This window comes from Puma concolor, chromosome D4 (assembly GCF_028749965.1).
Source record: "Puma concolor isolate L17-30 chromosome D4, mPumCon1.1.hap2, whole genome shotgun sequence".
Lineage (NCBI taxonomy): Eukaryota > Metazoa > Chordata > Mammalia > Carnivora > Felidae > Puma > Puma concolor.
In genome coordinates, this window is record NC_141679.1 from 15,081,274 (window position 1) to 15,098,443 (window position 17,170).

The window sequence follows — 17,170 nt, forward strand, 5'->3', positions numbered from 1 at the left end:
AACTCATGTAACAGAACCCAAGTCTATATTACTGCAAAGACAGTGTTCATGCATTATTGCCAGGGTGTTCTTTTTAAATTTTGTTTTTTCACATTTATTTATTTTTGAGAGACAGAGAGACAGAGCATGAACAGGGAAGGGGGAGAGAGAGAGAGAGAGAGAGAGAGAGAGAGAGGAAGACACAGAATCCGAAGCAGGCTCCAGGCTCTGAGCTGTTTGTTAGCACAGAGCCCGAGAGAGAGAGAGAGAGAGAGAGAGAGGAAGACACAGAATCCGAAGCAGGCTCCAGGCTCTGAGCTGTTTGTTAGCACAGAGCCCGACGCGGGGCTCGAGTTCACGAACCGCGAGACCATGACCTGAACCGGAGTCGGACGTTCAACCGACTGAGCCACCCAGGTGCCCCTGGGGTGTTCTTTTGAAACACCACCTGGAACATGTTATCCCCACATTCAAGGCCTTCCGTATCCCCCCAGTAATTAACAAAGTTTACAAGCTTTTGCTTAGCAAATCAGTGAGCTCTACAATCTGGATTCACACTCTGAAGTCCAGCTTCTCTTCCAAATCATTAGGTACTGATGACAATGACCATTAGGGTTTGAAGGTGGACAATACTATCTTTAATTTTTTTTTTTTTTGTCAACTACATATCAGATTCTGTGCTAGGAGATGCTGCACACATTAATTCTTTTAATCCTCATGAGCACTTTGAAAACAGAATGTTATACCCATTTTACAGACAGGCAAGCTAAGATTGACAAAGGTAAAGTAGCCTCACACAGCTAGTAACTGTCAAGGTGAAAATTAAATCCAGATTTCTCCATCCCCAAAACCTCATGCGTTCTCTATTGTGCCACATCACTTCTCATTTGAACCATGTTTTCCAGGAAGATGGCTTTAATTTTCTGTAGACATTCTGGGCACATTTTCCCACTGTACTCGAGTCTCCTGTCCACTTCTCTGCTATTCTTCTTCCTATGCTTCTTCCAGTTATTCCTCCTTTGTGAATTATCATCTCTCCTCTGAGGTCCTTTCTCTGTCCACTGCTACAGAAGTAGAACTCAGGAAGACTCTATTATTCATTTGACTCTGCTGTTAGGCTGTGTTGCATTACAGTTTAAAAATTGTACAAAAATCTCCTTCTCTTCAAAACAGACTGTGAGCTCTTTAGTTCTGCAGAGTCTAGCATAACGCTCTGTACGTCAGAAACATTGAATTACTGTCTCCTGTGTGGGTGACGGTATTAACGGTCATTTCTTTAGTCGTTGGACACTCATTCTCAACGCAAGAGAATCATTAACATGATGGAGCCTTTTAAGGTCTGTATGAATGTGTGAATAAAAGGCAAGAATGTGCTGGTAAAAAGCCTTGATTTGTACCTTTTGCCAATTTCCATGGTATAAACACTCCCATTACGATCCATTTCAACTAACAGTTTAAGAACCAGTTTACAGAATCCCTGAAAATGTAACAATCAGTAGCCAAGTCAATTCCAGCACCTCGTAGGGGAATCTAAGAATGCCCTTTGATTAAGTTTGTGTTAGAGGAATCTCAATCTGGAACAACAGAAAGCAGAGGCTAAAGAAAGAACTGTTTGTTATGATATAACATATTTCCTTTATTTAATTGGTAACCAACAATGAAATGCTTGAATTAGAGCTGCCTGTGAGAAAAGCAGGCATTAAGGACTTAACTTCAGAACTCCAGATAAAGGTCCAAAGTGCACTGATAACCTCTTATTCTAGTTTCTATTTCAACACCCTGCTAAATGTCTTTCATTTTGTATTCTAGAATTTCTTCCCAAATCTGTGAGCATGACCAAGAGTTTCAATCTTTCTCCCTTTACCTTCTCCTATTCTGCTCTTCTCTCACTCTCTGTTATTGAAGTATAGTTAACATACAGTGTTACATTAGTTTCAGGTGTACAATATGATTCAACACTTCTGTATATCTCTCGGTGCTCAACATGTTTAACTGTGCTCTTAATCCCCATCACCTATTTCACCCATCCCCCACCCACTGCCCCTCTGGCAACCACCAGTTTGTTCTCTGTATTTAAGAGTCTGATTTTATCTCTTTTTTTCGTTTCTCTCCTTTTAAAATTCATCTTAAAGAGAATTTTTTTTTAAGAATAAACAAGTGTTGATTAGGATAAGACATCTCTTCTGACTTACTCACATTTTTTTAATTTAATTTTTTTTTTTTTATTTACATCCAACTAATTTAATTTAGTTAGTATATAGTGCAACAATGATTTCAGGAGTAGATTCCTTAGTGCCCCTCACCCATTTAGCCCATCCCCCCCTACAACCCCTCCAGTAACCCTCAGTTTGTTCTCCATATTTATGAGTCTCTTCTGTTTTGCCCCCCTCTCTGTTTTTATATTATTTTTGCTTCCCTTCCCTTATGTTCATCTGTTTTGTCTCTTAAAGTCCTCATATGAGTAAAGTCATATGATATTTGTCTTTCTCTGACTGACTAATTTCACTTAGCATAATACCCTCCAGTTCCATGCACATAGTTGCAAATGGCAAGATTTCATTCTTTTTGATTGCCGAGTAATACTCCATTGTAGAGATATACCACCTCTTCTTTATCCATTCACCCATCGATGGACATTTGGGCTCTTTCCATACTTTGGTTATTGTTGATAGTGCTATCAACATGGGAGTGCATGGGCCCCTTCGAAACAGCATACTTGTATCCCGTGGATAAATGCCTCGTAGTGCAATTGCTGGGTCGTAGGGTAGTACTATCTTTAGTTTTTTTGAGGAACTTCCATACTGTTTTCCAGAGTGGCTGCACCAGTTTGCATTCCCATTATCATTCACATTTGCGTTCACTTGTCCTAACTATCTTATCATTGTCACTGAATTAAAGGTAATCTTTCTTTATTAAATAAAACACAATGTTCTTTATAATTCTTTCTCTTTCAGATTTAGCCTGTTAATATTTTCTGTGCTATAGTAAGTGCTTAGAAAATCACTATGGGTACTTTTAATAATGCTTAGAAAATCACTGGGTAATTTTAATAATGCTTTTCACATAATATTTTGAAATTCTCCCTGAAAGGATGCTGGTAGGAACCACATGACAAAATCATATTTCTTTTTTTTTCTTGAGACTTGAAAAAGGAAGTCAGCTCTGAAGCATTGGGGATAAATATACTTTTGCCTACCAAAAATTCTTTTCTTCTTCTCTGTTTGTTTCCTGATTTATTTCATCTTTCCTATCTCTACTGCATCATTTTACCAGAGATACTTGGAGATGTCCTATTCTTCACCTTGGTTTGGCATGGTTTTTAGATGGCCCATGGGCCACAGGTCCTATCTCTTTTGGACAGTTGTAAAGGCATTTATAGCTCTTGTACCTATGTCAAGATCTCAGGCTCCCAGCCTCATTAAATCAGCCTGAGATTGTGCCCAGATGGTTGATAGAAGGGTAACGGTCATTGGAAAATGGGTCTAACATATGCTAATATTCATCTTGTCAATCAATATTATTCACTACCTTCCAGAAATATCTGCTTATCCAGAATTCAGATAACCTCAAATTTCAAATAGACAGGGATTTTTAGAGTGCATTATCAGATAATAATACTTACAACAAAAAGTAAATATGAGACAAAAGAAAGTTCTAAAGTTTTCTTCTAGGTAGGTAAAGTGTAGTTACTATCTTCTTAATTGCATTTCGTTGTCTATGACTTCCCTAGAGTGTTATCAGTCAATATATTAGGTGTGGTAAAGCAAACTGAATTGGTTTCCCAGGCTGCCAGGGTGTCCTACTCTCCAACCATTTCACCTAACTCGCATTCTTTAGGATGTCAGCTGCTGGTGACAGCTAATTTTCACAACTTGCTATTAGACTCTCCATAAATATATTATCTTTGAAAGGTGATTAAGAAGAGAAATGCATTAATTACCACTTGCAATTATCTAGAAATGCTTTTAAGTGTGTTTGACATAATACATTAACAGTAAAAGGAAAGCAAATGTGTAGATGATAAGCACAGAATACCATTAATTTGAGGAATGTGGTTTTTTTTTTTTTGGTTTGGGGGAGTGTCATCCAGATCTTGGGTAAGGTATGAATTTTGAAGATAACCCTTTACTTTATCAGGATTATAATAAGAGAGTGGCCAAGGCATTTTTTTTTTAATTTTTTTTTTTCAACGTTTATTTATTTTTTTTGGGACAGAGAGAGACAGAGCATGAACAGGGGAGGGGCAGAGAGAGAGGGAGACACAGAATCGGAAACAGGCTCCAGGCTCCGAGCCATCAGCCCAGAGCCCGACGCGGGGCTCGAACTCACGGACCGCGAGATCGTGACCTGGCTGAAGTCGGACGCTTAACCGACTGCGCCACCCAGGCGCCCCGCCAAGGCATTTTTGAGGATGTTTTTATGTATAGGACAAAAGAATGGCAAATGGAATACTACTTTGGGGGATTTAGGTAAGCCTGTTGTAGAATAAAAGTGGTTATTAAAATGCCTTATTAAAATGGATATACTAAAGTAAACGTTTGGAAAACATTGTGTTAGAATATGATGACAAATTAGACGGGAAGAAGAGAGGGGAGTGGTTTCATATATTCAGTATAATGTGTCTAAAATTTCTTTCTACAGTCCTGAAAATTAGAAATTTTTAAATATTCTAAACCACTTATTTCAAATAGTTGCTAATTATGTGTTTATGGTATACATGCATGAATTTGCATATCTATGTATATATATGTCTATGTTCTTGCATATAGACATATACATACATACTGGGATATCTACATAAAGACACATGACTCTGGACGAATTAATTGTTTATTTTATGTATATCCTATTATAGTGTTCTTGACCAGTGCCTGGACAGAAGGATCAGGGAAGCTTAGAAGGGAGGCTATGCAAAAGAACAGTGAAATTGTAAGAGATACGTCAACTCAGTAGAAAGTCTAGTTCACAGAGGAGTGTAGAATTCTCTGTGGGTGACCTCACCTAAGTTGTGTTGCCAAGTGCTTAGGACAGACCTCGAGAGCTAAGTTTGCCATGTGGCAAGCAGTCAAGTTTACTAGGTGGTCTTAATTATTTTCAGAGCTCACTGAACTGCCATCATTTGAAATGTCTTGCCCACTCAAGGAAGGATCAAAAGGCAGAGCACACTGCTCCACCAGAAAACTAAGACTTTTTTGCACTCCTGATCATCACAACACAACATTTTGGAAAAATATTCCATAGTACTTAGAAATGTTTAGCATAGGGTAGAAACAGGAACACACAGATATGGTGCAGAATCATTCTACTCAACCTTCCAAAGCAGAACACCTATCTCACTCTGAGGCAACACCTTGTAAATCCGTCTGTTTACAGCAGTGAGAATGTATCACATGCATTTGATTCATATGCACCCGAAAAAAGTCAGTTCAGTGTGCCTACCAAGCCCTGTAAATGGCCTCGTGAAAGGCTGTTAGTCTATATGAGACTATGAGTTTGTATATGTGATCCATGGTGGAAATATCGCCTTTGTTAGAAAAATTCCTGCTAACCAATGCCTAGAATGCCTTTCTCTGCCTACTTGAATTCTATCAGCCCTTTGATGTCCAGTGTAATTCTTCCCTTATCTACATCTTCAACATGTTCTCAGGCCTCCCTTTTCCTCTCCCTTTTCACTTAAAGCTGTCTAGCACTGTTATATAACAATTTTATGGGTCTGTATCTCATTTTTCTTCACAGAGTTTGAACTTCAGAAAAGAATCAATGTTGCTTTTATTTCTTTCAAAGCACTGAACGCACTGCTAAGAACGAACACACTCAACACATGCTTAGAAAAAATGGCTAAGTGTACCAACCAGTGCTTTGCTTATGTCATCTCATATGTGTCCATATACCAGTCGCACGAGGTAGATGATGCTGTTATCAGGGGAAAACTGGCGTGGGGCGGGGGGCACTGAGCTCAAGTCCCAGCCAAGCTGGGACGCTTACTCTTTGGGTAAGCTTGGACCTTTATTCCATTAATCCAACCCTCAGTTTCTCATCTCTGAGATAGTTCCCGCCTTGCTGGATTTTGTGGGGGAGAAAATGAGTCGATGGGCATCCATCATGCCTGGTACGCGGCAAGCACTCAGTGTTTGTTAGCTGACACTGCCATTGCTGTTGCTGATCCCATTTTACAGGTGAGAACGCTCGGGATCCATAAAGTCTAGTAATCTTCTCCCAAGAGCACACAGCTAGTCTATGGCGGAGCCAGGATCCAAACCCGTGTCTCACGGGTAAGACCCAGATCACAGAATCGAACGGCGTATAGTCCTATTCAGGAGAGAGAGAGATCTCTTTTTGCCCCTGAGCACAGAGACTCCCCGGCTGACCTGAGCTCTCAGAGGCAGCACAGCCCCGGGGGGAGCAGGACTCAGGCTGGAATTCACTGCTGCCTCCTCTCAGGCTGAGTCATAAGCGGGGTTTCGGAAGCCCGACACCAGGGCCCTCACGCTGCGTCTTAAATGCGGGGCTGGTTCCTCTCTTGCTCATTTAGTGGCAAGAACTATTCCCGCTCTTCCCACGTCTCATCATGTGAAGGGAAACGGGCTGGCTTTCTGAGGGGTTTTTGCCTGGAAATATCTAGTCGTTTCTCAACTTTGTAATTTGGAGACTCAGGCACAAAAATCGAAGTCAGCACTACCAGTACTAAGGCTATGAATAATAGTTCCTGTTTATAGAGCTCTTATGATTTGCCATGGTCCCATTACATGTGCTGTTGCTAAACATGTTGTATGCATTATCTCCTGTAAAACACAGGACAGCCCCATGACGGAGCTATTATGATCTTACTTCATAGCTGTAGCAACTCAGCCTCAAACCATTGCACCCACTTCCACCAGTGTCTCCTTTATAAAAAACAAAACAAAACAAAACACAGGTGTTGGAATCATCGCTTCCAGGATTAGGATGATTTTAAATAATGCCGCCAGTCTCCTTATGGAATTACATTACCTAGTAGTCTAGTAGCCTATAGTCTTTATTTCCAATCTCTGTGCTTAGAATAGCTTCCAACCTCTGCTCCTTTCCTTCAATTTACTCAGTACTGTTTTAGGAAAAGTCAGAGTTCTGACCTTGAGTCAATTTACATTGGTCTTTTTTTTTTTTTTTTTTTTTTTTAACAACTGTGTTTACTAAGAAAAGGCTTCTCATCCCCGGATCCCTTTACTGGGAAGTGTTCCTGAGTACAAGTTTTGATTACAGTGGTCTTGAAGACTAGTTTTGAAATGTCTTTTTTCATTTACTTGAGCAAGAAGTTGGTTGCCCAATCGTACTATCAAACTGAAAACAAGAGGGAAGAAAAGTCAACTTAACCTAACCCAAATAGAGAACATGTTTCCTGGGATGAGAATGTGTCAGAGGCAACCTTGCATGTCCTGACTCCCCTGGGCGATCAGGGTTGTATCATGTGTTATGGGTAAATTATCTATTTTGTAAGTTGGACCAAAGTGTCTTCCTCCAACTAACTGTGAAAGCATTCTTGAAAGCCCATGAAACCTTATTATTCTAATTACCAACACAAGGGGTTTATAAATGAATGATGAGGCCAGGTATCATTGTCATTAAATAGATCTCACTCAATTATTTATCCCTGGGTCTGGGGTTACAGCTCATGGACCTGTGCATATTGTACCAGGGCCGGCTGGAGCTCCGAGACCTGGGGACCGGATTACGGTCTTGGCAGGCAGCTTTTTTTGAATGCAGTTCAAGGGAATGACACACATTTTTCAGTCAGACATTTGGATGGTTCGAAGCCAATAGATATTCCAAGTTTATCCACACAATCTTATTCATGTTATCCGTGTCAAAAAAAAATCCCTTTAAATTATCCAGATGAATACAAATGGGTAGGAAAATGGATTACCTGTAAGAAAACCATGAAGAAGTTGTCTTGCTTTACAGTTTTCAAAGGCTCTGCTCTTTATTTACTTGGATTCTGGTATCCGTAACGGGCACTTGAGTGTGATAAGTATCAGTCAGTGCTCCTCTCCATATTGGATATTTTCTTTTTGTATCTTGTTTCTTTTTTTTTTTTAATTTTTTTTTTCAACGTTTATTTATTTTTGGGACAGAGAGAGACAGAGCATGAACGGGGGAGGGGCAGAGAGAGAGGGAGACACAGAATCGGAAACAGGCTCCAGGCTCTGAGCCATCAGCCCAGAGCCCGACGCGGGGCTCGAACTCACGGACCGCGAGATCGTGACCTGGCTGAAGTCGGACGCTTAACCGACTGCGCCACCCAGGCGCCCCTGTATCTTGTTTCTAATATCACAATGAAAGATGCTGTCTTCTGGGTAAGAAATCTGTTGTTGGAGACGATGGGATTGGGCCGTACTACTTTTTTTTTGTTTTTGTTTTTCATCCCGAGGTCATGCAGCTCACTACAAAGGTTAGCCTTGAAAATAGTGTGAAAGGATGTTCTCTCAGAGTCGCCTACGTCTTCCCATCTGATGTCCCTTCTTCTAGACCAGCAAGCTGCAAGAGTTTTTCCTTATATCCGAAGAGCATCCTATTAGGAATTTCAAGAATCTGTACTTGCTAAAAAAAATTATTCTCTGGCTACTCCATTACCCCTGGCTTTGTCTTAACATCACCCCACACCCCCACAAGACTTCTGATGTGTTGAGTCTAGTATTTATTTTGGCAAGGGTGGGCAGTGGGGAGCAGAAGGAGCTGGAATGGCTCTTCAGGGATCCTTCAGGAATGAAACTAGAGACAGGCCTTTTGGAGAATGGAGGAGGGGGTAAGGCATTAGGGAAGAGAAGAAATGTATACCCGAGATTACATGGAGTTGAGTGCGGTCCAGGCTGGTATCTGAAAACCAGCGTCAGAATATGCATGTTGAGAGGCACCTGAGTGGCTCAGTCGGTTGAACACCCGACTTCGGCTCAGGTCATGATCTTGCACTCTGTGAGTTCGAGCCCCACGTCGGGCTCTGTGCTGACAACTCAGAGCCTGGAGCCTGCTTCAGATTCTGTGTCTCCCTCTCTCTCTGTCCCTCCCCCACTCACACTCTGTCTCTGTCTCTCACAAAAATAAATAAACATTAAAAAAAAAAAAAAGAATACATATGTTGAGGGTGGGGGACAGTAGTGCTTTGGAGGGAAGTATGAAACTGTGCCTAGCATCAGGAAAAACTTGGCAATTGAGGAGGCAAACGATAAAACCTTGCTTAGATGGCTCCAGGGAAAATTATACTTATAATAACTGACAAAAAAACCCTACGCACACCATGGAAATAGGTTCCATTAATTTTGTGATGATTTTAATTTGTTTATAACCCTGACTTCTGTCTCTCTCTCTCTCTCTTAAACCTTGCCAGTTTAATGATCCTATTACATAATCATCAGTTTACAAAATTAAAAATCTTGTCAGAAATATGAAGTAGAATAATGGCTGTTTAGAGCAGTCATGTTCTCTAATTGGCCACTCATCTAGAAAGTGATGTAACTCTATAGACCAAACTAAGTATCTAGAGTAGCAAATGCCCATATAAAGTAGGCACTTTACATTTGAAAAACAAATTTTGATTTTACTACCAGGAAGGATTTTTGACTCTCTATTTATGTGTTTTACTATAATAGAGTGATGTGATGATTCCTATGTAGACCTGATTTTACGAATTTCAAAGTTCTTGATACCAAATAGTTGAATTGTAGTCAGTTCGGCTGTCATACATTGTATGGGTACCTAAAATCCACCACACTATGCAAAATAGGGCAATGAAAACCACAGGGCTGATAGGAAACCTGGGAATAAGGGAACAATACTCAGGAATATCATCAGTGACACATTAAAAAAGATAGGTATAAAACGGCAGCAACATTTTGCACACGCTAAGTGGTTAAGAAATACAGAAAAGCTACAATAAATGATGGCAGTTTCCTTTGCAAAAGACCTGAAGCTTGCTCGTGGAAGTGGCCTTCAACAGGTTTGCAATTTGGGATGTGGCGTTTGGAGGAAGTTCTTTAAGACCAGCTGTGAATGGCTGCGGCCATAAGGCAGGGGGCGCAGTGAGGTAGCCGGGTGAGGTGTGCACGTTTCGTGAATACGCTAAGTTTAGCTGGATGCAGTTTTTCTGCATTCCCCTCGAGTTTCTTGCAGATACAATCTCATGTCAGCAAACGCAAAATTTGTGTTATGCTTAAATTCTTCTGTAATGAACCAATCATGTTAGAGCAAATTTTCAGTTTTGAAACAAGTATTAATAGGAGAATCAGGGGCGCCTCAGTGGCTCCGTTGGTTAAGCCTGCGACTACGGTCCAGGTCACGCTCTCATGGCTGCTGGGTTCCAGCCTCGCGTCGGTCTCTGTGCTGGCAGCTCCGAGCCTGGAGCCTGCTTCGGATTCTGTGTGTCCCTCTCTCTCTGCCCCTCCCCTGCTCACAGAGACCAATCAGAGGCTGGTTGAGAACTCAAGTCAGAGTCAAGTTTAGTTTAGGTCACTTCAACATTTTATAAATGTCATCGAAGTGCCATACTCACTCCTGCCCTGTCTTCTCTAGAACACATAGTTAAGGCTTAAATGTGATGCACTTTCTGATTGCGTGGATGTAGAAACCCAGCCATGAGAGCTCAGTTTATACTTTGTGATGTGGCTGCATTAAACATTTTAGGATCTGTAGAGTGTTTTAGAAACCATTATCAAATTAATCTTCATAGCTCTGAGGTCATGTCAAATGGTCAGGCCATTTGACAAGGCCAGTCTAGTAACCCTTGTCATTTCCAGAAGACTGTCATAGTTTCTGAGTAGACTCCTGAAGAAGGGTACAATCCCAGCATTTGGGAATGACCTTGTATTTGAGCATTAATTAATATGGAAAATACAATTACCAGATTCTCCCCAATCTGGTAACTATCCCAAGTTATGCCTCTCATCTCCACTTCCAGAAGGTCTAGTTTTATTAAGCATCCTCTTCTGGTCAAAGTAGTGGTCGGTGCTGTGGGAGATACACAAGGACAGGATTTCATCTCTGCCATCAAGGAACTAATTTGGGAGCTCTCTTTGATGCCTAAAGTGAATCTTCTCCATTGCACTTGTGTTTTTATGGCAGAATATGGGTGGGTTCACATGCCCAGGCAATTCAGGAGGCACCACTGTGTAGTTATTGGGTAAGTCAGCAGGTGCATGTTGTGTTTCGATCCCTGGGTATTATAAAATCTTGAGTTTAGAACTGTTACTCAGGAACACCTTACCAAAAAAAAAATCCTTCACTGACTTTTCATTTTTTTTTTTTAATTTGCTTTTTTGTGTTAATAATATTCTGTAAAATCTCACGGTCCAGCGGCCTTCCAACCGAAGGACGATGTTGCAGCTATTGAACCATAGTTCAGGTTTGGGTTCTCCTGGGTTATGCCCTCTGCCGTCCCGAAAAGTCAAGACAAACCTGGGCCACCTCTATTTTTAAAAGTTTTTCGTATATCAAACAAACAGCAATAGCAAAATTGGCCAACCAAGTTTATAAAATTATAGTATATTTAACATTCTCCATTTTCATGAACTGATTTTTTTTCTACACACACGCACACACACATACAGAGAGACCTGAGTGTGACTACTGAAAGGTATAACTATTTGGGAATAATATTAAACTTTATCCTTGAGGTCCTTTCTGAATGTGAGGCCAAAAGTACTCCTTCCCTTAACCCAATTTGCTGTACATAACATTTTTGTTTCAACTCATAATTGGTTTTACGAGATTAAATACCAGGTCAGTAACTGTGCTCCATGTCAGTTTGTCCTAAACTCTTTGCCTTATTTTACAAAAGGAACCCTTAAAAAAGAAGAAGAGAAAATATTTTAAAATAAACATTCTGACTGCCAGAAGTTGAAGTCAACTTTGGATTCAATTTTATATGTGGTGGAAATGAAAAGAGCTAGAGTTCTCGATTTTGACACTTAGCATAAATTCCTTGCTTTTTGATGACTCCAGCTGATTAATAAGTGAGACTAAAATATCTTATTCTTCCTGGCCGGAATTAAAAAGCTTAAACATCTATTACGAGTCCGGAGCTTGAAATAGAGCTTAAATTCATGTGCTAAGTGTCTGGAAGAACTAAGGCTACAAACCTGATAAAATGAAATGTCCACTACCTCTATTCTATGCATCTCAACCTATACCCCATTCCCTCTTACCCCTTATTTTGTTTTCTTTTCTCAGGGAAGCAAAAAAATTTGTGAGTGAAAATGAAGGAGCCCTTGGGAAAGGAAAAGGAAAGCGGTGGTTTGCATTTAAGATGATGATGGCTAAGGTAAGCATTTTCACAACTCAGTTTGGTCGATGTTGTATATTCTCAATGGCGGCCTCTCAAATGAAATGGTGATTTATGGCAAAAAGACTTACTTGTGTGATTTTATCACTCTGAAATGGCAAAGATTGTGCCCCTTTCACTTCCATTCCCTGGTAGTTAAGGGGTTCTGGGTCAAAGTTTGTTGCTCTACAAGTTGTTATCTACAAGTTTCAGGGCCATACAGCTACCAGGAACATTAACTATAAATTGAATAGAATATGAAAAAAGCCCCAAATGACACAGTAATATAAACATAGATCCTTGGAAAAGATAGAAGAGAAACTAACATTTCATTAGTATTTACTTATGCCAAGCACTGAATCGAATCCCCCTATGAAGGTACCATATTTAATTCTCAAAGCAAAATAGGTATGTAGGTATTATTATCCCCTCTTTATAATTGTTATACCACTTGTAAGCTAAATTCATTTCCATAAAGATGGGGTTTTGTGAATAAAATTCACACCTTAAATATGAAATATAGATTTATGATATATATCAGGGAGTAATAAGTCTGTCTTTATAATTTAAATGAATGGAATCATAATATTTATGCTTTTGTTTCTGGCTTCTTTGACGCAATATTATATTCATGAGACACATCTGTGTTGTGGTAGTTGTTCATTTTTATCGATGTGTTGTATTCCATTGTATGAAGGTACCACTATTTACTCATCCATTCTATTGTAGATGGATATTTGGGCTCTTTCTAGGTTGGGTAACCTTTTGAACTTCAGACTTGTCTCATACTGTTATTTGGGCTCTATTGCACCTGTCCATCTCACACATTATCCCAGCGTTGTGTGCACATATACAAAGTTAGCTTCCCTGTTCCCCTTCTTCCTTGTGGTCCTCTTGAACATGGATGGCCCAACATTGTGGAGTAAAATGGAAGGAAGGTCTTTTATAAAACTAACGTAGGGGGGCCTGGGTGGCTCAGTCGGTTAAGCATCTCACTCTTGATTTCGGCTCACGTCATGATCTCATGGTTCGTGGAACCTAGCCCCACATCGGGCTCTGCATTGACAGTGTGGAGCCTGCTTGGGATTCTCTCTCTTCCTCTCTCTCTCCCCCTCCCCTGCACTCTCTCTCTTTCTCTCTCAAAACAAATAAGCTTTTAAAAAAGCTAATGTATGATTCTTTTTCTTCCTCCCTTTCCTATGATACCATGACTTTCCATTTGGTTAGTTGCTCTACCTCTCCCAGAATAAAAAGTGTCCCATGTCATAACACTTCCCATCCTGTATCGAAATTACTTGTTTACTCTAATAGTCCCAGAAGCCCTTCAAGGCAGGAACGATGTCTTATTCATAGTTCATTAATTTCTTCATGCAACAAGTATTTAATTAAACATATACAATTTGCCAGTCAACTTAGTAGGTGCTACCCCAGTCCCTGCTCCCTTATTGTCTGGAAGAATAAACAGATCTTTCTCAGCATATTTTTTATAAAATAGGGGATCCGTAAAAGTTTTTTTTAATTGAATTGGTGTGAAGGTGGGTGGGGAACAGAGAAGCAAGTGAATCCTACTGGTTTTTATTTCTTTTTACAAAAAGCGTTATGTGGCACCAGAGAGATCTTTCCAAGTTCATTGTCTTGTGATATTTGGGGATGGGGTGGAGGATAAAACATCTTGACAAACAAGAGGCTGGGTTTTATTGTTCTATTTGGCTTTCTTTTCAGAAATGGGTGAAATTTCTTCGTGATTTTGAAAACTTCAAAGCTGCTTGTGTCCCGTGGGAAAACAAAATCAAAGCAATTGAAAGTAAGTGCTCATGAGATCTCATTAGATGGGAAGGTTGTTTCATAAGCTTATCAGATGTATTTCTCGGTTTCTGTACTATTGGAAAGATTAAAAAAAAGAAAACAAACAAACAAAAGTTATCATTTTTAACATTCTTTTTGTTTACTGTGAAAATTTGTTAGTACTCACCAGTCACAGCCCTGGAGACTCCACTCTCCCTTTGTATATTAGACCAAAATATTCTCATTCTGACCTTGTGTTCTCTCCTATACAGGGAAGTCAATATTGTGCACAATGTCACTGAGTCATATATATCATTGGGAAGGCAGTGATTTTATTTTGGCAATGAACATGACATCGAAAATATATACTCTTATGAGATTTAGACAATAATCAAATTGAACAATGTCTACAAAGACTGAAGAAATCTTAAAGCCTCATTTTCACATCTGAAGTAGAATAAGTTAATCACATCACCATCCAGGAATTTGTTTTGTGAATACCATTACGTTATTGTGCCTTCATTTTATACAGTATTCACAGGGTACAGAGAGGTCAGGAGAATATACTTGATCAAAAGCCTATTTAGAACAGTGCTCTAGACTTGGAATAAAGCCAATAAAAATTTAAAATATTGTAAATGTAATAAATAATGTTTTTAAATAAGAAAGAATATAATACAGAATATAAAGAAAAAGGGTCATATTTAAAACGAGGGTGAGCATAATCTTGCCATGTTTTGGTTTCTAAGAGTTTCGACTAGGATCTGAATTTCCTCCCTGAGTTTTCAGACTGAGAAGCAGATTTTCCTGCTGGTTAAACTTGGCCTTGCATAATTAAAATGGAGGCTCCACAGGGAGATAACACAGTTGATGGATAGTTCATGGACATGATTGGGCATGTTTTAGGAGTGCCTGTCCTCAGTCCTCTGTCTCTCATTATCAAGTGGCAATGAATTAAAAACACATCAGCTAATTAATCACACTTCCTCCCACATATTCCTGTATGATCACATTATTACTTTATTTTCTTCCTTAACACTTACTATCTAAAATACTGTATTTTAGGGGTGCCTGGGTGGCTCAGTCGGTTGAGCATCTGACTTTGGCTCAGGTCATGATCTCACAGTTTGTGGGTTCGAGCCCCACATCAGGCTCTGTGCTGATGGCTCAGGCCTTGGAGCCTGCTTTGGATTCTGTGTCTCCTTCTCTCTCTGCCCCTGCCCTGCTCACACTCTGTCTCTCTCCATCTCAAAAATAAATAACCATTTAAAAAAAGGCTCTAAAAAACTATGAATGTGATTTCTTTTTAAATACATCTTAACAGGGGCACCTGGGTGACTCAGTCGGTTGAACCTCCGACTTCAGCTCAGGTCATGATCTCACAGCTCATGGGATCGAGTCCCACATCAGGCTCTGTGCTGACAGCTCGGAGCCCAGAGCCTGCTTCGGATTCTCTGTCTCCCTCTCTCTGCCCCTCCCCAGCTCACACTTCGTCTCAATCTGTTTCTTAAAAATAAATAAATGTTAAAATTTTTTTTTTAAATACTGTATTTTAAGTTTAATTTTTTTTAATGTTTATTTTTGATAGAGAGAGAGAGACAGAGACAGAGACAGAGTGTGAGTGGGGGAGGGGCAGAGAGAGAGGGAGACACAGAAGCTGAAGCAGGTTCCAGGCTCCGAGCTGTCAGCACAGAGCCCGATGGGGGGCTTGAACTCACGTACGGTAAAATCATGACCTGAGCCGAAGTCAGACGCTCAACTGACTGAGCCACCCAGGCACGCCTTAAATTTAATTTTAACTGTCATTTCATTTCATTTCATTTCATTTTGTGCTTATTTCTTCGAATAGACATGAGAGAAGAGGTTTGGTTCTCTTCCTCCTGGATTGCCAGACCTAGAATTTGACTGTAATAAATACGTGTTGAATAAAATGAAAGAGTAGACATTCCTCACATGTCTACCATTCTAGGAAGTGGAAAAAGGAATTTAGACACGTCAGAAAAGAACAGACATCACAGAATCCTTAGGTTTCAAGTGTGCAGCTGAAATACGCTCCCCTGAGAGGTATGGAGGAACAGAAAGACATTTGGAACATTAAGATCTTGATACAATTTGTGTGGAAAGAACTCTGGGTTCTGCTCTTGCTTTGCTACAGATTAGCTGTTCTGCTCCTGGGTGGTCATGTAATCTCTCTGGGCCTCAGTCCCATTCACCTGTGAGATGATAAGGTTGAATCTTGACCAGTTTTGAGATGTATCCCCATACATTTGTAAGAATGATCATTAAAATATGTACATTTGCACATTTTTTATTTCGAAGGTACACTAGAGCAGTTCTAACTTGTCTCAATAACGATGTCATGCCCGCTTGCATTGCAGTAGCCTATCTTGAGGAGGCCAGAAACAGATGGGATTTTTTTTATTGCCAGAATTTCACACAAGAATGAGTTACATATATGGCCACCATCTATCATGTGTGTTACTGTGGGGAAGACCGATTGAGGGCCACTCAGTTATACTCTTAGTTATTTTCCTTCCTCTCTTCTTCCTCCAGAAAATTTGGAACAGTCAGCTGGATGATGTCAAGCACATTACTTTCTCTTCCTTATGCAATTTATGATTTGATTAGGTTGCCCTGATTTCTTCACCTTTCATGGTGCTATGCCTCCCTGTGAAGAACTGACCCTCATTTTCTAGTCTATCAACAATCGCCACAACCACTGCCCTTTGAGCATCACTCAGATACTCCGCAGACATTTCATATACTCTTTACCATGCATGCAATGTGCACATTAACCTAACTGTACCAGAATTAGTCACTAGAGGAGCTGAAATGCAAGGTGAAGTCTGTCTGGGTCCAAAGCTTGTGGTTTCCTCAATGTGGCTTGCTCATTTATCACTTTACAGAACATTTTATAAACTTTTTCTTTGGCAACAGTTCCCAGAGTGGATTCTACCAGGGCAATGGCAGGATGGGTAGTTATAGAATTTCTTGATCATTATCCTACTTGGGGAATTATTTTCCATTTTCTCATGCATTTAGTTTTGAATGAGCTATTTATTTAATTATATACTTCATCTTCTATAAGATGCTTAATGCATTATGATCATAATGATAATC

At 40.0% G+C, this 17,170-nt stretch overlaps 1 protein-coding gene across 1 annotated transcript in view; it reads left to right on the forward strand.

Moving 5' to 3' along the window:
* The window catches only part of TMC1 (transmembrane channel like 1), a 94,624-nt gene that overhangs the window by 8,397 nt on the left and 69,057 nt on the right, over positions 1 to 17,170 (forward strand). The window contains exons 2-3 of the mRNA XM_025931606.2: positions 12,175 to 12,265; positions 13,988 to 14,069. Of these exons, the coding sequence (XP_025787391.2) occupies positions 12,175 to 12,265; positions 13,988 to 14,069 (173 nt within the window). The remainder of the gene's footprint in view (positions 1 to 12,174; positions 12,266 to 13,987; positions 14,070 to 17,170) is intronic.